At 44.5% G+C, this 25,515-nt stretch overlaps 1 protein-coding gene across 1 annotated transcript in view; it reads left to right on the top strand.

The window, feature by feature from the left end:
* The window catches only part of MEI1 (meiotic double-stranded break formation protein 1), a 38,988-nt gene that overhangs the window by 296 nt on the left and 13,177 nt on the right, over positions 1–25,515 (top strand). Inside the window, 22 exon segments of the mRNA XM_074577852.1 lie at positions 98–221; positions 2,702–2,752; positions 4,658–4,731; positions 5,410–5,515; positions 6,065–6,268; positions 7,531–7,661; positions 8,158–8,272; positions 9,084–9,200; positions 9,728–9,827; positions 12,315–12,449; positions 12,984–13,098; positions 14,623–14,741; positions 15,779–15,920; positions 17,312–17,423; positions 18,066–18,136; positions 18,609–18,656; positions 18,658–18,683; positions 19,354–19,451; positions 20,246–20,420; positions 20,531–20,678; positions 21,251–21,523; positions 24,607–24,772. Of these exon segments, the coding sequence (XP_074433953.1) occupies positions 98–221; positions 2,702–2,752; positions 4,658–4,731; positions 5,410–5,515; positions 6,065–6,268; positions 7,531–7,661; positions 8,158–8,272; positions 9,084–9,200; positions 9,728–9,827; positions 12,315–12,449; positions 12,984–13,098; positions 14,623–14,741; positions 15,779–15,920; positions 17,312–17,423; positions 18,066–18,136; positions 18,609–18,656; positions 18,658–18,683; positions 19,354–19,451; positions 20,246–20,420; positions 20,531–20,678; positions 21,251–21,523; positions 24,607–24,772 (2,650 nt within the window).

Raw genomic sequence — 25,515 nt, 5'->3', positions numbered from 1 at the left:
CGGTGTATCACCTCGGCACCTCTCCCCCCAGGGCTGGTGGAAGCAAGCGGGGTGGCTCGGGCCCTAGTGCTGACCGGTTGTTGTCTCTGATCCGTAGCTGGTGCGCAAGAAGCATGTCCTCTCCCGTCTCCACGATGCCCTGGCCTGGCAGGCGCTGCCGGTCGTCCAGCTGCTGGCACCGGACGAGAGGGTCTGCCTTCACTTGATAGGAACTCTCTTTGGTAAGAGCTGTGCTGTGGCCTAGCACAGCAGCAGGGAGAAAGCAGTTACCTTTTTTTTTTTCGAATGGGTGTATACATGTGAAACTTCTCCACATTTGAAGCAAAAAAAAAAAAAAAAGGCAAAAGAAAATTGAGGTAGCAAATTCCATATTTCTACCGTTCTGTGTTAGGTGGTGTTACTCCCTGTGGAAAAGTGCCTGTCATTTCATTTAGAATAGGTTAATTCATTTCCTTATTCCCCAAGGAGCAGGATTGAAATGTTCATAAAGCTCTTGCAATTTTCCAAAATACCTTGATGTATCTCTACGGTCTTTCTGGAGAACTGGGAGTGCCTTGTGTATGACTCTTCCCTGAATGCCCTCCATTCTGGTCTTCATGACTCATTGCTTTCTCACCTTGCTGAACTGTGGCATTATTTGAAGATTCATACAGAAACGAAAGTGTGAGCTTAAAAAAGTGCTGCAGGATTTAATATCAAATGTACAAAATACAAATCTATGTATTGTTTTTTCACACCGTCACTTTACATCTGTAGAAATTCTTGTAGCCGTAGGACTGTAATACCTGCTTCTTTCTGGTGGGTCAGCCTCACAGCAGACTAGTGTTCAGCGGGATGTCAGAAGGTGCTTTTCCGGTAACAGTCTCTGTGATCTTGAACATCTCTTAGTGGTTTCTGTTTGCGTAGCAGTGCTATGGGAAAGGTCTTTGAAACATCTAAAATCTTGATGGAGGAGAAATAATGGTCTAAATGAGAGAACAGTAAGGCAGGAAGAGAGGCGGAGGGTATGAATGAGAGTGCCTTCAAAGAGCAGATATACTGGATTCCTTTAATTCCATGATCTCATTTGCACATCACAGATAATTCTTGTTCTTTGGGGGAAAGTGACTTACATGCCCCTTCCTCTGCCTTGATGCACTGAATAATTCAAACAGTGTTTTCCCAGTTGATTTTCCAGCACAAACTGTGTTGCGCATGTTCTGGAAGAAGCTCTGTTAGGAACAGAACTGTGTGCATGTTTAGTTCTCTCCATTGCACAAATTTTTATTGAGCTCTGTCTGCACACATAATCCTATACAGATGTGGAGGGAGTGGTGCTTATGCCAATTTGGTCTGTACATTCATACACTGTATGACCCTAACATGAAATACCCCAGCAGACAGGGGAGCTGTGCTTGCATTTCAATGCTATTGTCTGATTTTAAATAATAATTTTCTCTCTCTTTAAGAAGCTTTACAGTTGGATGGTTTGGGGACCGCTTTGGGATTTCACTCGTTGTAACTCCTAGAGCAGCTGGAATCCCAGTCTAAGCTTGGAGCTACAAAAAATGACATGTACATTTTGGATAAAGCTTGAATGAACCAAGGATCATTTGGTGCAAGAGCGTAAGAGGGACCCCCAAAGGTTCGAGCAATGCTGTGGAGGAAGTATTAATAGTAAATTCAGGAAAGTACATTCATTTTTGGAGAGAGAATATTGGGATAAGCACAGGCAGAAGAAAGAGTTAAGAGAACAGGTGTAGTGTGGAGCGTTATATATGAGGAGGTGGTGAATTTTAGGTAAGCCTGAATTTCATGCAGCTAATATTGTAATGTTCACTGATGCTGTATGCAAATCTTTTCCAAAGTGTAAGGAAGTTACTAAGGGTTGGGCAGATGAGACAGGAAATAAGTAATTTCTTCACCTGCTGTGTCATAACATTGCTTTAGTTGGTCAAATTTCTGAGAGGTCGTGGGGTCTCCAGAGGGGAGGTAATTTGATTGGATATATTGAAACAAGTGGTTTGCTGTTGCAGAAGTTGGGGTATGAACCAGATGCCTGATGGTGTAGGTACCTGAAGTTGGAAGGAGCTGGGAGGTAGAGTTTCTCATCTGTTGTGGTGTAGTAGAGTGAGACAGTGGCTTATTTTAATATGTCCAATCTTATGCTCTTGTTGCACAAATGACTTGTGAAGTGGTGCCTTCAGGTTCAATTTAATGTTGGAATAGTTTCCATGTGCTTTAAACCTGGTGTTCAAATTTGGGCTCGGGATTTTCAGTACTGCGGAGGGAGAAGACTGTTCATGGTAATTGGTATGAATGGAAGATAGAAAGGACAGCTTACAGTTGGGCTCACTTCCGTCATTCTGGAGTGTTGTTTCAGATGTATGATATCTGATACATGCAGTGAGATACGGTGATGATAGCAGTTACGTATTTACTTACATAGGTGGAGCCATTGACTTCAACTACGAAGTACATAAAAAAATTGCAAGAGAACAGAATGCCTTCACGTCCCTGTCTCCTGCTTATGGAGGAACCTTTTGTGATGTTCCCTGAGAGTATCCACCTTTCTCTGACAAAGTCAGGCTGGTGTCACGTGAAGCGGGGAAAACAAAACAGTTCTGAAAAAAATTTGCAGTTCTTTTTACAAGAACGCATTGCAGCACTGATGATCACAGGCAGGAATGAGTTCCGTGACTGATTGTGGTTTATCTTTTAGGGCTGTTGCATACTGTGGAAGACAGCAGTGCCCTGGACCTATTCGTAGAAGGTGAGAGGTAGATGCCATGTCTCAGTCACTGACAGTTTGTGAAAGGGAGGCTCTGTCTTGTCTGATAACTATAGTGAGCTGCTCCGTTTCTACATAGCTTGAATTGGAAAAAGCATCTATTTTATGTCAATGCAACAGTGACAAGCAGGCTGTTCTAATATTTGGGGGCAGGAGAGTGCGTGCAGATTTAAATATTTAGAATTTCTCTCACAGCTTCTATGTGTGCCATGTATTTAGTGTTAGATGGGTAACAGTGGTAAACGATGCCTCATCTTTGGCATCTTTGAACCTGACTGAAGTCTCAAAGCAAATGAAAATCTTCCTGTAGGCTTCCGTGAGCTTTGGGATCTACTGCTTTCTCCTCAGTACAGACAGTATTTGGGATTTACCTGTACAGGCTGCAGATTCCTCTTTGTGAGCAGTCCTTCATTTGAAATTGGAAGGAAACGTCTGCAGGGCTAACAAAGGAATCTGCAGTCCAGTTAACCTTGGGCATTTCTGCTGACTCTAGTGATATTAGCAGTGCAATGATTTCATCCTGTCCAGCCATGAAAGATGAAAGGGGGTGTGTCCAGCTCCTTTCAGAGGGGTTTCAATTTTCAGGCACTTGCTTGGAATGGTGTTGAAAAGATGAGAAGTCTTTCTATCATGTTACCAGTCTGTTGAAAGATGGATGTTCTCAAACAGAAGAAATTTAACTTAGTGTTACCTAACTTTTGGAAGTTTTTAGAGATTCTGAGTTCAGGGCAAGGAAAGGCCATTAAACCATCAATAAATCACCTGATTCAAGATATGCATCTGCTGAAATGTGTAGCTCTAGCTAGCGTAGGTCTTTAAAAACCTCCATTATTGCCCTGGATATACCAAGAGATGGTGAACCTAGAAATCTCTTGGTTTTGTTTTTTTTTACGATGCTTTCCTAGAATACAAATCAAAAGAGCGTGTTTTTCAAATGAGTCATGCCGTGACAGCAAGATACATTCAAGACAGCCTTGCCAAATCCTACAAAACAAAGTTCTGCACAGTGTCTCAGTAAGGGGGCTATTGTCAAAACTTTATCTGCTGAACATTCAGGTGCCCAGGTTCTAAAAATACCAAAAGAGGAACTTTGCCTCCTGAAACTGGTGCACTGGTATACGTGTGGAGGCAGAGGCAGCCTGCCAGCATTAGGCAACTCCTTTGTGATTTTTGTTAGGGAAACCCCAGGTGATGTGCAGCCAGTGCCTGGTAAACATAGCTTCTTGTTCATTCCTCTTATTAGGAGAGAGTTCTTAAAGTTGCAGTGAACCAAGAATAACAGCCCTTACTTGGGGCAAAGGAGGTGAACAGTACCAGAAAGGTGACTGGGGTCTTGCTTTCTGGCAAGGTATATGGGATAATTGCAGTGGGGAGGAATGGCTGATAGACAGCACTGTTACCTCAGGGACAATAGTAGCTGGGGGAGGAGCTCTCAGACTGCATCTGAGGATATTCAGCAGTTGCAGTTCTGATGTCTTCCCTGGAAAGATGGTTTTAAAGGCCAGTTTTCATACTGTAGGAGGCCTGCTGTATTCAGTTACCAGAAATTTTTAATCTTTTAAGTTAGGTCTTTTAATCTTTTAAGCTAACCTGTCTGGTTCCTTATGTTTACTTGGTGTCCTGATGCTTAGTTTTTCGCTCACCGTTCATTTCCATGCATGGTTTGTAGTGCAGGTAGAACAGGACCGTCGTAATGTTGCTGCAGAGAGCTCGGTCTGGGCTAGCAGAAATCATAGTGCTGGGAATGCCGATGTTACCCTGCTCTCTCAGCACCTCTGTGCTCATTTAATTTCTAAGCTCTTTGCTCACTGGTCTGCTAAAGCACTGTGGAAGATGGATTGTGAGTGCTTCTGGGTGTGAATTACTGATCCTGTTTCTTCTGTGTAGTTCTGGTGCGGCTTGTAGTGGAGCTGAAGTCACAACAGTACTTACGCTGCATTTTGGAGGAAAGCCAAAAAGAGGTCAGTGAAGATGAATTCCCTGCCCTTCCCTTCAGTCCTTCAGAAGTTGAGGAGATGGGAAATGAATGGCCCTGCAAGACTGCAGCTACCGCGCTGGGATGCAGCCTCTGCTGCAGTGGGATATCCTAGTGCCAGCTCCCCTGCTGTGATTTTGGCAGTGTTGGTGTCTACTCTGCAGTTTTCCTATTGTTCCCATGATTCCTTGCAGCCATATGGCTTCATGATGCTCTTGTGAAGCTGTGTGGCTTCCTCCGATTCTTCGTTTCCTCCCTTACCATTTCAGTGATATGAGGAGCTTTCCCCACGTGTGCCCTGGGCTATTTCTCTCTTCATTCCTAAGTTTGGGATGGTCCTATGGGGAACAAAAAATTATCAAGTAGCGAAAATGGGCAGAAGTTCTTCTGGTTCATCCACTCATGTAAAAGCTGGAGGGGAGAGAGAGGAAAAGGAGCAACGAGCAAGAGATTTCTTGGATTAATTAAAAGACATTTTGGAGACTTAATGGTGTGTTCAGGGATTTCCTGTGGTTTATCCTAAGTGGTGAAGACGACCCAGTTTAGGAAAAGATTGTGTTCTGGAGCATTATACATCACAGAGAGCTTGCTGGTTTGTGTGCATTTCTGCCTTTGGACTGTGTCCTCACTAGTGAAACATTTTCTTTCTCTGTTTCCTCTACAGCTGTGCAAAGCAACTACCATGAGAGGCAGCCTGCCCACATTCACTCTCTTGGGCAAGCTGGTGGATGCCATCCCAGGCTTTGCTGATACACTGGTGGTAGAGCACAGTGAGTAATGTGTCATGGCCCACCGAAGGGTAGTATGCACAGCCCTAAAACACATAAGCATGCATGCACTCCCCTGTGTGAATTTTTGAAGGTTGCACAGGAAGCCTGTCCAGAATTCAGAGTGGCATTCAGGTCTCCTGGGTTGCGAGTCAGTACCTTAATAGCAGGCTTATCGTTGTGCTCTTAGCCAGCCTGGCCAAACCAGCATCTGTGAACTGGGATTTGTGGGTCTGTCTCACAGGCAACATACATTTAGTTTTTCTTTCCTTGATCCAGCCCCTGGGGGTCTGGTGAGCAAGTTTATCTGTTTGTGGAAGTAGCTGGGATGATGGATCTTCATATGGTGAACAGTGAGCTCCTCTAGCCATTTATTACTGTACCTCTGCTCAGGGACAGATGGTGTGAGCACATCTTCTAATTGTGGCATTCATTAATCTGCATACACCAGTCTGTCCATGGACTTTTGCAAGTTTTCCAGGGAAATAGGTTGGTGCTTTTAAAAGTCAGTTCATTGGTGTGAATTTTTGCTGTTTCTGTTCCTCGCGCTAGGTAATTTAGTAGATCATCTGCTGATGGGCTTGATGTACCCAAATGAAGGTATAAAGGCTGCTGTCTGCTACTTATATGGCAAGCTGTACTCCTCTTGTGTTGGCGCAGAACGGCTCTCAGCACACTTCGAAGAAAGGCTGTGTGGTCTCTTCTTGAATACCTTGGGGCGTGCGCAGACAAAGGAGCTGCAGGTTAATTGTTTGGGTAAGGCATTGCTGAGAGAAACTGCAAGGTGCAAGGGAAGACTTAGAATGAGGAAGAAATCCTTGGCTGGTTTAGACATTCTAATATGGGTTGTTCCCTGTAGGAGCTTTTTGCTGCTTGTCTGAAGCAGTCAATCCTTTCTGTTACTCCATAGCAATCAAATGGCCCAGACCTGCTGCTGAGCTCCCCCAGCCCTCTGTTGTCCCTCAGGCCCCACGTTTGCCTAGCACTGACTAATCTTAAAAGACTCTCTTCAGAGCTTGCACTGTGGCCTGGCCTGTCTGAATTTGATGTTTCATCCTGTGAACAAACCATCCCCTAAAGTGTCCAAATGCAAACTCTATGCACAGACAGGTGGGTTTTGTCAAGCAGTGGGATGGAGTCTCACAAATACGGTCTTCAGATGTATGGCATCATAGCATTTAGGTCAGAAAGCTAATTTGGAAGTGGCGCTTTCTTGTGTTTATGCTTCCAACTGCACATATCAACAGTTGCTGGGGAGCACAATTTCAGCCTTTCTGACATTGCTTGTTAGTAAACCGTCCAGGGATTTTCTTTTTCTTGTAGGAGGTATGCAGGAACTAGATTGCTTCTCAGATCATCTACACAGCTACTAGAAATGGACGATCATTCCTTTAAAAGTAGAATTCTATAGCTCAGATGATACCCCTTGTGAATTTGTACTGACATGTACTGATGATTTGCATCAATACCTGTAGCAGTGCTCTATACTTCTATACCACGGGCTTTTTTGTGTGGGGGGTTATCCTTCAGCTAAACATAGATGCTTCAGTAAGAGCCTGTGAAAGTAAAAGGGGAAGATAAATGCCAGTTCTCTAGGAAGTATTCCAGGGAAAATGTCTAGTAATTGTGGGGTCACTGACTGTAGCTTGGAGAAAATTTCAGGTCAAGAGCTCTCCCAAGAAAAAAATTGAGGGGTGGGTACTGGAGCACAGAAGACAATTCAAGTAGAGTGCTCCTGAGATGACGTACCAGTTCACATGCACATCTCTGAGAAGGAACAGGGAGCGGATCAGACCCAGCAAAAAGCATCAGCACCAAGGAGTTGCGAGACCTGGGGCTCATGGCAGTATCCAGGGAAACAGTGAGAAGAAGCTTCCTAGACTGGAGGTGGAGGCCTTTGTTATGAGTGCAGGAGATGGGAGGAAGTTGGCAACAAGTCTTAGGCTGTAAATACTCCTGTGTTAATCAAATCCTTGCTATACCCAGCATGGTGCTCACTCTTGCCCCCGCTTTTGCAGGTTTGCTAAAGGAGCTGCTGAAATCTGACCATTTTGTCTCCATTCTTATGAATAATTCAAAGACAGAGGAGGAGTCTGAGACCCCTGAATTTTTAGAAGGGGAAAATCCACTGCCGCTTGTTCTCAAAAAGGTGATTGCTGAAGTAGTAGTGAATTATCGGTAGACATAAAGAATTTGATGGCCTGTATTGAATCTTCATCTGAGGCACTCCAGTATACTGTTGCCAACACCAGCAATAGAGGCTGCAGTGGGAAATGGGGACACCCCCACAGATCACCTCATTGTTCATTCCTGCATCCTGGAGGGGGGAAATTTTACTCCTGGCCTCACTGATTTTACTCACTCACACTTGAGGTTTGATACAGCACTTGTAGTGCCGGCATGACTTAACATGCGGCCAGAGCTATTCATACTCATAACCTTCTCTGTTGTGTTTCTCATTTTGCGTTTTTTGAGTGTATTTGGTCCAGTGTTTTATCTTGCCGTAGCAAGTTTAACCCATGAAATACATGCCAAAAGAGAGATCTCCACTTAGGTTTTACAATTGAAAATGTAGAGGAAACTGTTTCCTACTCATATCTGCATAGTTAACTTCCTCTCTCATTTTGACTTTTGTTTCCCAACAGCTTTTGTTGACCAGAGATGAGATGTTACAGGCAGCAAGTTCTCACTGTGTGGCTGCAGTGCTGGTTCACTCTCCCAGCAGATATGCTCCTGCTTTTATCCATGCGGATGTCCCAGGTAAAGAAATGCAGTAGCATCTTACTGTTCATCTCCCGGTATCAAAGCACTCCCTGGCTGTTTGTTTTAGGAATCAGTCTGGCTCTAAGAAATCCACTGATGGCTTAATGCGTGTGGTGACCATTTTATACCTGTAAAAACAGCTAATGTGATTTTAGGATTAGAAGGGGAGAGTAAGTTTTCAACTGAAAGTATAGAAGGAGCTGTCAACAGGCAGAATGGAGTTTCCACAGCAAGAATTTGGACAAGTCCTTGAGGTCAAGGTCCTTCTTGCAGGACCTTAGATACGAACTTAAACCTGGCGTTCTGTGTTATCCCACTAAATCCTGTAAGTTTGCATAGAATTTGATCAAGAATTTAGCTTTAGAATGCAGCTGTGGGAGATGGTTTATTATTTCTTTGTAATCCCAAAAGACAGAAATGCTTTCATTTTGCAAATTCTTTGGGAGATGTAAAAGTTGTGAGGAAAAAAAGATCACTGCGTCTGTGATAAAGCTTGCTTTGTGGCTTTTTATTTGTGTCAAAGGCTAGAGCCACAATTCAGCTCCTGACTGCTGAGTTTGTGCTAGGAAGATGCCTGCCTGCGGGACTCTGCTCTCCAGTCACCTTGTTTTGAAGACTAGTGCACCCCCAAGCATCCGCTCCATTCTCCATTCCTGCCACTTCATAATACAACTGTTCTCCCTGTGGCTGTTGCTATGCTTCCTCGTATCCTCCTCCTTCTTCTGCTCTGTTCTAGGAGCAGCTGTGCCATGCTGTGAGCAGACTGCCTCTTACCAGGGTGACCTTATTTTTGTGTGTGTGTTTGCAGAATTCCTATTTGAGTGTCTCTCGTGCAACAGCGAAATTCTCATCTGGTCGGTGTATTGCTGCCTGCTCCTCCTAACTGAAGAGCGCCTTTTCTTCTCAAAGTGTCACACAGTCTATGGTGAGTCATCAACCTTTCTGACAGGGTGACTGCAGTAATACTGTGGGCATTTGTTGTGCCGCTAGCTGAATTTCAACGCTTTACACACAATCACAATTTCCAGTCAGGATGGATAAAGGACAGAAAATGAGTACCTATCAGACATGTTTGTGATATCCAACATAGCTTAAATTTACAGTGTCTCTGTCCTAATGAGTTCCTGATAAGCATGCATTCATTAAAATAACCAGTTATCGTGACTGACACTACCTAAGTTACTATTAAGTATTTCTGTGGACATGCCAAGAGTGGATTTAGGAAGAAAGGCTAACTTCTTTCCATTCTTCTCATCTTACCTCCAGCAGTGGAGGTTGGGGCCTATTATCAGGGAGATGAGTGTTCGCTCATCAGTTTTGGGCAGTTGTTTCTGTCAGTAGCTCAGAAGAATAATTGTTCAAATCTTCCTTCCTTTTAAAATTAATTTTGCTTCCATCCTGGAATTTTGGGTGTTAAAAGCCCTTTCTGTGACTTCTCTTGAACATGTGCAGGCATTGAATCTCTGGTGAGGAGTCTCCAAGATGTCCTGCAGCTGAACAATGTGGAGTTACACAAACAAGGGCTCCTGCTCTTCACTGAAATATTGAAACGGTAAGGGAGCACTCCCATCAGGCTTGCACAGGCAGAGTTTGGTGGCCCAAAATGGAGGCTGTGGTGCTTTTGCTTTTTAAGGGTTTTGTCCGAGACTAAATATCTACACCCTCAGAGCCTTTGTGTTTGAAAGATGTTGCTGAACAAATGCGTCTCCCTTATTCCTGTGAAAAAGCGCCTGATGGTTGTTTCTGAACGTCCCAGCCTGCATCCACCAGTATATCTACCTCTTCCTGCTTCCTTGCCAATCTGGGAGGTGAAATCTCCTTTCAGCTGTAGATAGAGCAGGAGGGAAGGGTAGGAAGGTCCAGGCGTATGTGAGCAGGCCAGTTCCTTCTAAGTGCGCCTTTGTGACAAAACAGAGCATGCAAATTCCATGGCTTCTAGTCTTGTATCATCATCTGAGCTAAATTCAAACAGCAAAAACAAATTCTAGGCTGAAATATTAATGTCTTCTGTCACTTTTTCCCTCTTGTTTTCTGATATGGAATAACATACCCTGGCTTGTTTTTCTTCTGTGCTTCCTGTTCTTGCCTCTATGATCTTGTTCCCGTCCTGTCATGCTAGTGACAGAGTCTTGGTTTTGCCACATAGTTCCCCCAAGAGAGCCCTTGAGCTGAATTTTGGAAACGTCACAGTCAATTTCGTAGCAAGTGGCAGGGTAAAAAGGAGAAGGAAAAACAGCAGTGCTAGAACAGTGTGATGATGCCAGTGTAGGATCTGTCAAAAAGAGAAACCAGGATGTGGGAAACACTAATTACAGCATTTATGCTTGTAAAACAAAGAGAACACTCTGTGCAATTACTCTCATTTTCTAGCACACACATTCTGTTTCTCTGAACTTTGCCTTAGAAATTATGTTTTATTTAAAACTATCTCAAAGTGTGGAAAGGGGTCTCATCCTGGAACCTCCCTTCGTGGTTTTTCCTTGCAGATGGATTTTCTTGGGTAAGCGAGCCCCACATTCTGGTGTTGTCCAGGCTGGATGTATTGCTCCCCTTGTACTGCTCCCTGTGTTAGGAATGGTGGGTGGCTCTCCCTAGAGTGCCCCTTGTCTATCCCAGCAAAACCAGCGGCAGGCACAGTTTGGGGCCCAAAGACAAGAGGCTGCAGGAAGCTACAAGGGTGCTGTCCTTCACACTTTTCTCCCAGGCCATGAAGACATCATAGTACACCATATTGCCAGTGGGCTTGTGCCTCTTGAATGAGTCAGCAATACTCCTCCGTCCCTTCCTCCTTGCATGAGTCAGTGAAGACTTCTTTTTTTTCCTGATGTGTTTTACTTCAGAAGGTCAGCAATTAAAGAAAGGAAATACAGAGGTTTAATAGAATTACAGTATACCTAGAAAGAGCTTGGAAGCTCAGCACACTGCTTATGGCTTGGGCCAGAGGCTGCTCCTGATGCCCAAGTTCCACAAGATCTTTTCCCTGCCTTGCCTACCTCACAGCTTTTTCATGTGAGGTGACTGCCAAGCTGGGTTTCATCCCACTGAGTGACTAAAAAGAGTGATTCTGCCTCTGTTCACTTTTTGCCTTGTAGCTGGGCTACTAGTGTAATTTCTACTGAAGTTCACATTCCTCTCCCATTTGTGCATGGGAGCACGTGCTCCTGGCTTGCTTTAGTCAGGCACATCTGTGAAAACTGAATAACAGGGAGTACTTTTGGCTCCCAAGTCTGGCTCCTGTCATGCTGTGCTGCTTTTCTTGCTTCGCTTTGGAGAGGCCCTCTGGCAGACTGTTAGTGCCTCTCGTCCACATGTAGTTGCCTTGTCCTCCCCCTGCTTTCTCTGCTCTACCTGCCTTGCCAGAAGCCAAAAGAGCACAGTCTGCCATTTACACAGCTCTGTCCAATAACGGAATTAATGGCTTGTCATCCCTCTGTGGTCTTGTGCTGAATGCTCAAAGGTGTTGTGTCACAAGGTGATCAGACAACCAAAATGCTCACTAGCAATAAGAACTGTCAAAACAGTTGGATTGTGTTTATTTTCCTGATTACTTTTCAAGTTCATGAAAGTCTCTGTCCTTCTGGCAGCATCTGGCATTAGAAGTGCGATAGGACTGTGAGAGAAACTATTCTTATGGTATCGTCCTTCTTCTAGGATGGTCACGTTTACTTTTTTACTCAGAAATATGAATTGCCAGATGAACCTGCAAACACCAGAGCAGATGGCCTCAACAGAGTCCTAAGCAGAGAGATCACTGTGTTTTGCAAAGCCCGTTTTTCTTGTGCTTTTCATGTCAGCGTTTACTGCTGCAGTCACACAGTTATCCAAGCTGTGGGGTTTTTTCATCATAGTAGGGCTCCAGACCTGCTGGAGTACACTCTTTGTAGCAAACCCTCCACCTGCTGAAGTTTGAGACTACATCCTTGAGAGCAGCTGTCTCTGAATACTGAAAAGCATGTCCATTTGGTGAAATGAGGAGAGGGCAATACAGTTACTTAACTCTGACGATATTCTCCTTGTTTACTTTGTTTCCTCTTTGCAGGCAACCAGTGGAAATCAAATTATTCACCAATCGAGGTGTATGTATAGAAGCCATCGATGTTTTGATGGAAACAGTGAACTGCCCAGTGCTGGAGGTGGTAGTGGACGCTATGAGAGCTGTGGCAGCTTTCCTGAGGTAGGCAGGAAAATATTTGCAGGCTTTTCTTCAGGTAGATATGCTGATACCATGTTGGTCTCTGCAGCTCCCCTGTGGCTGTGTGGGTGAGCGTGCTCTGCAGTGGGACTTCTGGCTGAGACAGGCGTGGGTACAGCAGAGCTAGCTTCCCACCCACCTCAAAAGGCTGCCAGGGCAATGAAGCTGCAGTAGGCAGCGAGTTGCTGCAGCAAGGACCTAGCGTCCCGGGCAGGCTTGTACTGCGGCTGCTATGGCTTTGTCACTCTTTGCCCAGTCCGGGTAGATAAGAGCAAGCATAAGACTGTACAGTCGTATGCTTCCTGACTATAGTGGGAACGGACAATGAATGCAGTGAGGGTGTGTTTGGATGCTTGTGTGGATGAAGGCATTGTTCAGATATTGTGATATTCTGTGCTGGAGAGAAGTAGCAATGACATATTGCTGTCAGAAGAGCAGTTGTTTCTGCTGGTGTTGCCTTTCCAGGTGGAATGTCCCCAGCAGGGAATGTGCATTGCTGTCTTTCTGCTTGTTCAGGAAGGACCATCTGAGCTCCCCTCCAGTCCCATATGAAGAGCTGCAGAAGCTGATGGAGGCAGTGCTGAAGCGATGTGCTGACCTTTCCCCACCGCAGAGTAGCAAGAGGCATGCAGTAAGTCAAAAGTTGTTGCTTGTTGGTAGGACCAAGCAGAACAGGAATGATCCTCCTAGCACACTATGTGGATGGTGTATACATGTTCTGTCCCCTTCCCTATGGCTGTTGGGTTTTCTGGTGTTTCTTTTGATCCTCGTGCCTCAAGATGATATCAGTCTTTATCTTTGAAGTATCTTTGAAGGTGGATGCTGGTGAATGCTGTCTTTCTAAATCAATGAAGATTTGTGGGGCAGCACTTGAGCACACTGCTTGCTTTATGTGTCCAGTACTCCGAAGTCATTTGAACTTCCCCTTCTTCAGGCCCCCCCACCTTGTAGGCTGCATCGGTCAGTCTATTTGTTTGGCAGTGAACGCCTCTTGCTGTGCCTTCAGACCACATCATATGTGTGCTGTGATGCCTCAGCAAGGGAGCTGTTAGCCACTCTTTGAAATGTAAATCCTTTCCTGTTAGTGTGATGTGCTGCTGTGACCTATGCACTTCTGAGGAAAGCCTCCATTACAGATGGCTAGTGAAAAGACAAGGGCTGAGCCTTCTTACTCTAGGTTTGGAGTCATGTAGATTTAGATTGCATGTCTGTAGCAGCAAGAGCATCTTGCTGGAGTACCAGAGCTCCAAATGCCCGCTGAACTATCTTTAGGCCCAAGTTCTGTGGTACCAGATGTCTGCTCTGCCTGGAGAAGACAGAACTGCATTCTGTGCCATAGGCAGATGTTGGTTAGTCTGTTTGCATACACACAGAGCTTGGTGTCCCATTCAGAATAAGGAGCTTCATAGGAAGGAAATTAGGCAGATAGTAAGGACATCCAGGCTGTCTTTAATGGGAGAAAGGGGAAATGATTGTACCTGAACTGAGTTATCTCACCATCAAATGCAGAAGGAGAAGGAGTTCTGAACTGCCAGGCACCAATGTCTCACCGTACCCCCCTCTGGTAGTATTCAGAGAAGGCTACCACAACAGGTTAAGGCTTAAAGGCAGATTTTGAGTTACAAGCAGTTCCCAGTTTGGGCAAATGATTAACTCTGATGCTGCAGTTGGCTTCTGGCTGAACTCAGTAGGAGCTGTGTGGGAACAAGAGCTAGTACATGGATAGTTGCTTACAAATCTGAGCCAAAGTAGAGAACTTCTAAGATTTCAGTGCTCAGCAAGGAGGGCAACTGTTTGGCATTGTCTGAAAAGTAATAGGAAGAAACAACATTTAAAAAAATATCAAGCTTTCCCAGAAGGGTTTGAAGCTCCATTAGCTGAGCTGTTAAAAGCTCAGATTAGAGCAAACCATGGCGATACAGTCTGCAAAGACGGGCCAGTGCAGAACTAGTAGCTCTGTAACTCTGTCCTCCCTAGGAAGAGCACACAAGCTCTCTAATTCTGCCCTCCCTGGGGAAAGGACAATAGTAAAAAAAACAGTTATGTGAAAAGAGTGACAGGAAATCTATTGTTCCTCCTGTTGCTGCTATCAGAGAAGAAAGCTATTTTTTCCAACAGTGAACATAAGATTTTAAAGACTTCTCTCCGTTAACAGGGTGATCTCCTATTCTCAGTGTCTCAGAGTCACCCAGCAAACAGAAGTCTCAGCAGAGTTCCTCAGAGACAGGGCCAGCTCTTGCTCAGCACCCTGGAAAGTTTCAGAAGTGCTTGCAGGTGAGGACAAATTGGGGAGGTGGGCAGGTGGGCGGTGTGTGTGTCCATGTCCGTCTGTTCTGTCCTGGTAACTGAGTTCCTCTACCCAACCCCACCAGTCACAGGTGAGTTCAATGCATGGCACTTGTCAGTGAAACAAAAGAATGAGGGGTATGTAGTGATAGTGTAAATTTTGTGACACCTGTATGTGTCTCCCAAGAAATTTGCCTGGGACCTATCAGTTTATTTCATGTCTTTGGTCTTTGAGGAAATGCTTGAAAAGTAGCCAAAACTGGTGACGATGTAAGAATGGTTGGAGGGTATGTGTGAAACCATATTCCTGTGCCCTGGGGTACGTGGTATCATTCCTGGAGAGGATTAACCATTTAACAGGTGTGTATCTGCTCCAGATGCTGGCTTTGGATTTGCTCATGTCTGTGACCTATTACTGCGAGTTGGTTTATAGGCACCAACTTTTCCTATTTTTCTGGGTGAGAGCTGTCTCACCTTAGCTGCCAGCAGACAGCAGTATATGAAACCGGATCTGTTGTTAGGGAACTCTGAACAACTTATTTTGCCTTCCATTGCTTGCATTTGTTTTGGCTGAGATAATTCAGTCAGAAGCGGGTGTTCCTGTCTGCACTGACCCAGTGTCTTGGGGTGGTGTTACAGGGCACTTGGGTTCAGTCATGGGTTTTACATCAGCTGAATGGTCCCCTGGCTGATTTTCATGAGGTTTGCTTTATTGTGCTCCAGGCACTCTGGCCTGGCTGAGAACCTTTAGTCTTGCCACACTAGGGCTTCCCACAGCAGGTACGTTCTTCACAGAAGCTAATCCTTCCTTTCCCAACTTGTACTGTTGCGCAACATTATTCACTTTTAATAGCTTCACTCAAGAGGTAACTCTGTGCGATTGCCAGATTCCTGTGTTTCCAACCCATCAAGTGTTTGTGGGGTCCTTGACAGTGAAAGTTGTGATGGAAATGCGGTATTTCCTGACTTCCTTTACGGAGCGAGGAGGATTCCTCTCTCCTCTGGTATCCGCTTTGTGTTTGTAGGTTAGCAGTGGAATTCCAGAGTGACCCCATGGCCCAGGAGAATGCTTTCACTGCCCCCAACTCTGGGAGCACGGACACGCTGAGCAACTTCTCTGAGTTCCTGTTGAGGATTTGTGACAGTCTCTGCATCCCCATGGTCATGGTAGGGTTTTGTTTGAACTTGGTCTACTCCTTGGATACCCGGAAAGGTGCTTTCAAGCACCAAGAGAGGTTTGCACAAGTTTTTTTTGAGGGAAGATTGCATATAGAGTAAACCAAGAACTGCTGTGTCATTTGCCACCTCTCTGGAGACAAATGTGACATTATACAGTTCATGCAAAATGGGATTGTACGGTCTCAGGGTGGAGAAATTCATAAAAGATTCCATGTAGATGGCAGTGTCTTTCTTCAGACTCTGAAATCCCCATAGCCTACCTGCCATGTTATCTAATCCATGGCAGCTCTGGATGTTGCAGAAAATGAAGAGTGCCTGAAATGTTGTTTCCCCTTCTGCTTTTCCTTTCAAAACTTTCCTGTGTCCCAGAAAGCAGAGGTGTTTTGCATCTGCAATTTTGTTTTCACACTTCTTTCCAGAAGGTATTGAGGAGGCTGCCCAGTCTACACAGCAAGGGCAGTACTAAGCATTGCGTCTCAGTAAGGCCAGGGGCAAGGTTTAAAACGCAACAGTGGAGAGTCATGTGTGCTTTAGTGCTGCATACAGACCTGTCACTAAGACACTTTGAGCAGAATTGTCAAAACAATGGGACTCTAGTTGTGGTTTCTCAATGTTGAGTAAATTTTGCTTGTGCTTTGCTGCAGGTAAAGGTGTATGGATTCTTGCAATTGTTGGGAGCTTGGAGATGTTTTGTTTTGTATTTTTTTAACCAATCTCTTGGTAGGTAGCTGTAGCGGCATTGCTGTTCTCCCTGAAGGGAAGGTGCAGTGCATGTCCAGTTTGGCAACACTGGAGTCAGCGTGCTGTTTCTTGCTCACTGAACTTGGGTAAAAATTAATGAACTGTGAGAAATTGTCCAGTGACCTTCTACAAGAGTGAGTTGAGTCATTCTGTTCTAAATGGTTTAGGGCTGGACTCTGTAGAGACCTTAAATGCGTGTGTTTGCCACTACTGAATAAAATCTGAAGCACAGGTGTTAAGTGTTCCTGAAGTCAGTTGCACTTAAGCTTAACACTGGAGAATTAGCCATCTGACCTGTAAGAATAGTTATGTCCAGGGCAATATGGGGAGTAATGATGGTCGCTGTGCATTAAGGCCTAACTGCTTGCCAGCTGGAATCAGGAAGAAGTTTCTTGCTTGATGTAATGTCTTGCAGAGTTAGAAGTACAGCTCATAACGTTGTCAGAGGGGAGTGTTAGTTGCTTTCAAAATGCTCTGGAAGCCTGCGTTCTTGCTGCTAGGCATTTTGATAGAAGAACTGTTACTCCATTTGCTTGGATTTAGAAATCTAACTTTCTGGGTGGGCAGAAGGCCGGAAGAAAGCTGCTGCTTTCAGTGTTTATTGCATATCATGTACATGATCTTTCTTCCTTCCGCAGAACTACCTGGAAGGGGCTGTCAGCCCGTCAGTAATGGAGGTTTTCATCTCAACACTTAATACCCTTTTTACGGTGGTGCCAAACATGCGGAATAAGTTCTCCAAAAAGCTGGGTATGGGAGTAGTGTGGGATCATGTTCTCTGTGCTCTTAACTTAACTGATGGAACTTGCTGCTACTGCATATTACTGAGGCAATGAGCTTAACGAGACTTTATGTGGAGGATTACATTACATGTTTATATGAGTAAGAATAGAGTGCGCAGTCATGTTCAGCAGCATGAAAAAGTTATTTGGTCTAGCAATGGTTATGGGACAGATTTTATTTTAGATAAGTAAGTTGTGTCAGCTTTACTCTTTCCTCTGGAATATTCAGAATTGTCTGTTCCTGTAGACAGGGATTTTGCTGAAATTATTGGTGGGATTTTACTATGGAGAAATCCTGTTTACTCAGTGTATTCCTTACTCTTTGCACAGCAGAGAGGCGATGTTTAGAATTCCTCTATTCTAAGCATGTGAAGCTGGGAAATCTTCCCTTCTCCTCCTGAGAAGAAAATGAATCTCCCCTCCAAACCAAACTCAGAGTAGTTTGCTTTGTAAGAGAAGGCCTAACAAATGTATTCATATTAAGATGGCCTGCCCTGTTTACCAGGTTTGCGTTGCGATGTGTGGGGATGATTATGGGACCTGCTTACTCTTTTCCCTTACGGTACATGTTCTGTGCTCCTTCGACATTTCTGTCTTGCTTTCTGTCTAGCATCCTCCTCCTTCATCCGACTGACACTGGAGCTGAAGGCCAGGTTTTGCTCTGTACAAAGGTATTGCAATGTGTGTATTTTGAGTGAGTAAAAAATTTCCAGATGGGAAAGCACATCATGCCTTACCTAATACACCTGATTAGGCAAGATGGGAGGTTGAAAGACTCAAGAGTGGTTGTATCTTATTGCAAAATGTAAACGGCAACTGGCAATGGAAAAGCTGGATGTGGGAGAAAGAAGAAGCAGTCAGGTAGGGGGAAGGTGGATTTACACAGTGATGTGAGAATTCTGTGCTCCGTCATGAGGTGCGCAGATAGAGATAAAGCAGCCTGACTTTGGAGTAGTCAAATCAGGGGGTGTTTTGAAAAGAAGTAACAGTAGCATCATTTCCATTTGAGCTCTGGCTTCCTAGGCACATATTACCACTATTTTTGTTCCTTGTGGTGTGATAATGTGTAAGAAACGTGAGGGGAGGAGGAAGACTTCAACAGCAGGCATTGCAAAGGTTATTCTGTAGCAGAGGCTAGGATTTCTAGGTTGAGGAGGACTTCGGGAGACTGTGGATCTGCAGAGATGTTTTACCTCCTCTTTTCCTGTGACTGCATCTTATTAAAAGAGTAAGCAAAATACACAGCACCCCTAGTCCAAGTTACCAGTGTGGAAGTTAGAGTGGGAATGTTTGTGCCTGTGAATGGTGTGTGGGGGGAGTGATCTAGGCCACGGAATACAGTAGTGTGGGGCACCAAGGATGGTGTGTTACAGTGCAAAGATATTTGGTTATGTCCCATTCTGCAACGAAATCAATTGGAGAGAGAGAGAAATTCCTATAAACAGAGCTGTACTCACCCTTTCAGTTAACATTTTGGTGTTCTTCATTGTTCATCCCTGGAAACATCATTGCTCAAAAATCTCCTTACTGATGTTAGCCAGTGGAATCAGGTATCGGGAGCCACCCTCATACACCTCCCATTCTCTGCAGTGTTATGTGGATACATGGTATGATGATTTTAAGAGTACCCCACTGCATTCCTGTTGTCCGAGGATATGTGAATACATTCACTGTCATCATCGCTATTGCACCTGCCACATCTGTGAGCTGACTGTCCTCTGGGAACTCATCATTTCCCTGGAAACCCGGGTTGGCTCCTGGAGACTTTTTGTGACAGGGCAGGTGCTTGTATGTGATCCTTCAGTAAACTGAGGTTCTGACAGACAGTGCGTGATATTAGACGTATGAAGAGGATGTTTCTAGCTTTCTTCACTATATCTTTCTGCTCTTCTTCACAGTAATCCTGCCTTGAATCAGGCCTGTTCCAGCTTCCTCTACAACTTGTGCCTGAGCCTTTACTCTGCCACAGAGAAGGAGAGAATTTCTTCTCAGGAGGGCAAGTTTGGGGAAAGAAACAAATTGCTTCATTTAGTTTGAAGCCCTGCCACCCTCTATTTAGGCAATAGGTGCAAAAATAATTTAAAAAAAAAAAAGAGAGACAAAGGAAGAAGGGAGGGAGGACACACAAAAGCTCTATTTAGAGATATTTTTTTCCCCTGCTTTTTTTTTAAGCTGGTCCAGCAAGGACATAACACTCAGAGAATGCCTTTTGAAGAGTTTGGAACCCTACCTGAAAGAATGTGTTTCATATGCCTATGGTTTTGTTTACACAGTGGCATTTCTTAGCACAACTGTGCATGGCTTAATTGAAGCAATACTATTTGCCACATATTCACCCATATCTGCAGATTAAGGTCATTTTTTCCTCTGGCATACTCTATAAAGCTTTCCTGTCTGTACTGTAACTTTCCATAATAGGTAAGTCCCAAATGAATGAGATGAAACTTTCCACATCGCAGAACCCACTTTTCCCAGTGGCAGTGGTTGGTCTGCATATAGGCAGCATCAGCAAAGAGCTGGGAACCTCAAACAGAAGCGTCTTTTCATCCTCAAAGCCAGCTCCATTAAATCTGGTCTCACACCTCTATTCATGCCAAATCATAGAGGTGCGCTTGCTGTATGCAGACTGTGGGGTAGTAGATTGGCTTTGATATTTCTTATATCAGGAGCTTCCCTAATTTAATGTGCCTGAGTTAAGGCAGGCAGATGCTTCCATCCCCCTGTTTCTCTCTGTTTTGTCATAGACATTCCCCATCACTGCCTGCCTGCTCATATTAGTTTTATTTCTAGAGCAAGAGATGTCTGAGCTCCTGCAGAAGGGTCTGCCTCAATTAAACTACACTGTTGCTGAAAGCCTTCTCCTCCTGGCTGAAACACCTGAGCCTTTCTCTTTGGATCAGTCTCTTTGCAGCCACCAACACTGCTTTGTACTACTCTTATACTTTGCCTATACCCTTGGGGACAGGTGAGCCATAAGTATACAAGGCAAGTGGTTTTGTGGCCTTTACATACCATGTATTGGTGGGTAAGGCATGTCTAATGTTATTTTTTCCACTCCAATCTCCTTGAACGCAGGTTTGTCCCAGAAGCAGAATTATCTTTAGCCATAAGAAATTTCCTTGTATCGGCACAGGACCGTGGAGACTGTCCCCCTCCATACATACTCAGAGCTGCACTTTATCTCCTTGCTGTCTGTCAGGACAAAGGCAAAGCCCTGGACTTGGTAAAAGAAGATTTCATGCCTACCTCTTGGATGTTTTTTGTTGAAACTAAGGTTTCTCCCTACTCCCATCAACCCTCTTGCAGAAAGTATTTTGACATAGGTGGTGAGCAGTGAATGAGCGAAGAGTGTGCAGTGCATCTACACTCTGGAAAGTTAACTGAGAAAAGCCACTAGGGAATATAGATTTGACTGAATAAATTTGTGTATGTGTGGGAAGTGTAAATGCGTTGGATAGGCTGTGAATTCACATATGGAATATAATAAATTTCATAGCTTCATTCTCCTGAACACATCTACAGCCTCTGCAGCAGGCTTTCTAGTGTTCCCATATGGCTCTTTGCTGCTGCTGCACAGCTTTGAGCACTGTATAAAGCCTACAAGTTTCTTAGCTTTTGTGATGCAAATGGGCTTCACAAAATGATGTTTAACTGATATATTTGATTGTCTACTGAAAAGACAGTGTGACTGATTCTCACAGTAAACTCTCATCACTTCAGCTTTTTGATATTCAGTGCCTGGTGATTATTTTGTTCTCTCTCCCCCTCCCCCTTTCCATCCTACACACTTACCAGAGGTCGTTGTGTACCATAAGGAGGATCCTGAATAATCTTCCAGATCTGAGTTTTGTCTACGTTCATTGTCCTCTCCTGATGAAATTCTTCCTGCACTACCCTGAACTTACGGGGAGATTTGGACACCAGGTCCTCCAACTCTGGTTTTCCTGGGGAGACTGCAAGCAAGCTGAGACTGAAGAAGCTGGTTTTGGCGTGTCTGATCAGCTGAGCAGTGCTAACCCGTTACTTCCCATTCTGAAGAGCAATTCCAGCATTTTACTTATTTTACTGGTATGTGACTTTCACAAAGACAGGCTGCTATCCTGTCCCTGATTTAGGTGAATTTGTGGCTCTTAAAGTTCTTAGTGCTGTTATGAGGCCAAGGATTCTGCTAGAAGGGCTCATGTGTGTATACACAGACTTCCACCTCCCAGGGAAGCCTAATACGGAAAACGGGACTGTGTATGTGTGTTAGCTCTTTCTCTGTCGTCCATCCACTGTGATAGAAAGGGATCTTTTAATAGTTGGCTAGGAAGAGATCTGAAGGGTGCTGCTGATGTATGCCGTGAAAAACCCTATTCCTTTCTCTGTCCAGATATGCAGCTGGGTACTCCAGCTTCTTCTGTGGCAGCCTTTCAAGAAGCTGTTTTGCTAATATGGGAGCAATGGTTTGCTACTGATAGATGAGAAGGGTGTGAGGAACAAAGAACTTTGAAAAAGCAGCATGCGGAGAACAGGTTTTGAGGGCACGGCTTTCTGTTTGCGTGGGGTTTTAGTTTTGTTTGCTTTTAACTGGAGAGTCTTGTCAGAGATTTTTGCAGTACTCTTGAGTTTTCAGGACTGCAAATAGCATGTTTTATTGCTCTTAAAAGATAAAATAAAAATCTTGGGACAGGGAAAATTAATCAGTGCAGGGGAGAAAGGGGCCTTGAAGTAGCAGGACTAGCGTGTTTGCCTTTAGCTGGCATAATGAGCTCTGTTAACCTCTGTAATCGTGACAGAATCCAGTTCCTGATGGATGCGCAGAGCCCTTTTCTCGCTTCCACCTCCCCTAGCTGCCCTGTCACCCCTCACCAGCCGTGGACACTTGTCCCATGACTATTCAGCTAGTCACATAGTAAATGCTTGCTAACATTGCCACACAAGATGAGTGGCAATGAGATTTGCCTATAAGGGCAAAAACTAAGAGCTGTGATGTTTCTTCTCGAGCCTATTAGAGAAATTAAAACTGTGTATCATTGAGAATAGACACCCATGTCAGCAGACAGTGAAGAAGCAAGGTTTGATTCTGAGTGGGCACCCATTGGGTATTGCAGACTGGCATGTATTTATTCTGATATAAGAGGCTATGAAGTAAATTTTAATATCCCAGGTTACTGAAATGACTGACAGAAGGGCTCTCATGTAGGGCAGTTCTTTCACAGTTAGGGTGATATTGCAGAGTAGGTAGCAACATCCAGACATTTGATACCATTGCAGAGCATTAGTAAAAGTGATCAATGAGATGACATATCAGTACAAATTAAGGAGGAGAAGTGTCCCATGAGACTTGCCTGTGCTGTTACCTTTGGCAGTAGTTCTGGAACCTATCACTCTATAAACTAAAGCAGATGTATACATCCAAGGTCTATCAATACGCAAAAGAGAAACGGTGGCTCCTTCGCTGAATGGTATAGCATTCCTGCTTTGTCTTTTCTGTCTTGCCATGTACTCTTGCAGAAATAAATTAATTTAGCTCTGCCCTGGTCTTTAGAGTGAGTTGTAATAAATCACAGGCTTTGACAATTCACCTTTCAGTTGGGGAAGAGCATAATCAATCTGAATTTAGATGGGCTAATAAAACAGTGCAATATCCTGGGATAAATATACTGTCAGATGTAAACAAAACTTATGAGGTGAATAACCTCAGCCTGAGAATGCACTAGTAAAATGTGAAGGCTCTGCATGGTACAGTGAAACAAAAATGAATGTCCTTCCAAGGATGATTTATTTGCTTATCTGCTTTTAATAATTGTCTAGATTAGATAGAACAGATGGTTAGTGGCTTCCTCTGAGACCTTGAGCTCCTGAGTAGGAAGGAAGATGTTAACACAGTGATCCATTTACCAGGACCAGGAAGGCTGTGGCCCTTGGTTAGTGCCATTTTGTGTTGTGTGTGTTCATCTGGGGGTGAATGTGGTTGTGATCACACACTGTCCAACTTGTCTTCTCCATGCTCCAGATCTGAGCTGCTCTCTGAGAGAATGGAGATAGGCTGACTGATGTTATATTGCAGACTGATGTTAGAATGCAGAGCCGATTGTGCAGACAGCTCCCTGCCCCTTATTCCTGAAGGTCTCAGATATGGGCAGGAATCAGGCTCAGAACTAGAGAGGTTTTTCTGGCACAGGCAGTCTGTTCTTACCTTAACTACTTTCCTTGGGTATGGGGTCACGCAGCTATTTCCTCTCCATCATCCCAGTCTGCGTAACTACTGCCTGATAGGGGAAGGCAGCTGGAAAAGGCAGTAGGCTGCCCTGACAGGCCCTAGGCTTGGTTGCTGAGACTAGTTTTCTGTTTACCTCTTTCAGCTGTACCATTTGCAATGCAGTAGCCAGGACTACTGGGGGAGGAGAGGAAAGGTGATGCTGACGTAATACATGTTAAGACTATCATGTTATGTCAGCGCTACCAGGCGTTTGTGGAACTGCATCTGTACATGCTGTGCAGGTGAATTTTATGTTAAACACCTTAACAACAAAAGTATGCCCAAATTAAGGCTGTGGGATTCATCTCAGAGGCTCCGGACAGAGCTCTGTAGTCAAGAAGCAGGCTCATGGGCTGAATGCTGTGTATACGATTCTTCCATTTTCTGTGACTGAGTGATTGCTTGTCTGGTTTAGGTACATTTCATGCAGTTTAGCTGTTATGTTGCTACTGCAGAAACAAGGCTGCCGGCCTTTTGAAAATGAGTAACTATGGACTGACTCATAAGCTTGAATTTAGGTAAGCATCTTTAATATGCAACCTGATTTTTCCAAACAACAAGGAGAGCAGAAGTGACAGAGGCTCTGTGCTCTTGGAAACAGGGCCCTGGCTTTAGGATCTCGCTTGTCTAAAACCTCGACATTAAATGTGTGTTACCCCTACACTCATGTGCTGGACAGGAGTTACACAGCCAAATCCATTCTTTAATCGGGATATTACTCAGAGGTGCCCATCAGGCGAGAGTCCATCTGCTTTATTCAGTTATCTGTTTAATCAGGACATACTTAATCTGAATGGTGCTTTATTAGGCTGTTTCCCAAGGCACAGATTAGCATAATGGTATTAAATAGCAGTGACTTCTGCCTAATCGCAGCAGAAAGGTAATGTGTGTGCATCTTCCCTCACAGGACCTGGTCTGCTCAAGCTCTGTGGAGGTCGCTTGGAAGGTGTTGATGACTCTAAGGACCTTCCTGGAAAAAAATGAGGATGTCCTTGTCTGTGACCTCCTCCGGAATCAGTTCCTACAGATTCTGCAGCAGCTGCTGGTAGAGAGCAGCTCAGCCTCCTTACAAGGTGACTCCCCTCTGTGACTTGGGTTTTGCTGTAATATCAACTATCACGGTAGATGGCTGAAAGGATGCAGTCTGGGATAAAGTGTTTTTGAACTGCTAGCGTAGCTTCAGTACTTATCTGCATGAGGAAGTTTGTGGACAGAACTGTGCTGATTTGGTTTCCTTCTGCAGAAGTTCTTGTTTTGAATATTTCTGATATAGGTTGTTCTGGCTTCAAACTGTGATTGTTGAACAAAGGCAAGGTTTTCTTATACTCTCCTAAGTGTTTAAGTGGACAGCTGTGCTGGTAAATCTCCCAGCTTGAACAGTGGCTCAATTGGTGACGGAAAGAAGTCCTCCTTTTTGCCTCTTTTCTGCGCAAAACAGCTTGGTGTGCCTGAGTACGCTTGGTTCTCAGGGCACAGGGGCCGGGAGCAGAGATGGTTTGAATCATTCATGATTCACTGATCTCCAAACAGGAACTGTGGTATCACCAGGTCTCATAATTCTATTAAATCTCTCAAAGATTTCTCCTAGTTGTGACAGGGGAAATCCTTCTGTTTTCCTTACTAGCCTGGCTGCAGAGTTGGGACTGTTGTCCCATCATGAATGGTGCAAAGCAGTCTGTGAGCTTGAACTGAAAAAGGGAGCAGTGCTAGGATGTCCTTGGCTCCCCTGGGACAGGGGCCCAGCACAGCTTTTGGTTGTTCCTGAGAGGGCTGCTGACACTTGTAACAGCCCTGGTCTGTTTAGGGTGTTTTGCTG

Source organism: Larus michahellis, chromosome 1 (assembly GCF_964199755.1).
Source record: "Larus michahellis chromosome 1, bLarMic1.1, whole genome shotgun sequence".
Classification (NCBI taxonomy): Eukaryota; Metazoa; Chordata; class Aves; order Charadriiformes; family Laridae; genus Larus; species Larus michahellis.
The sequence above is the reverse complement of the archived record's forward strand: the minus strand, read 5'-3'. Positions and strand labels throughout refer to the sequence as shown.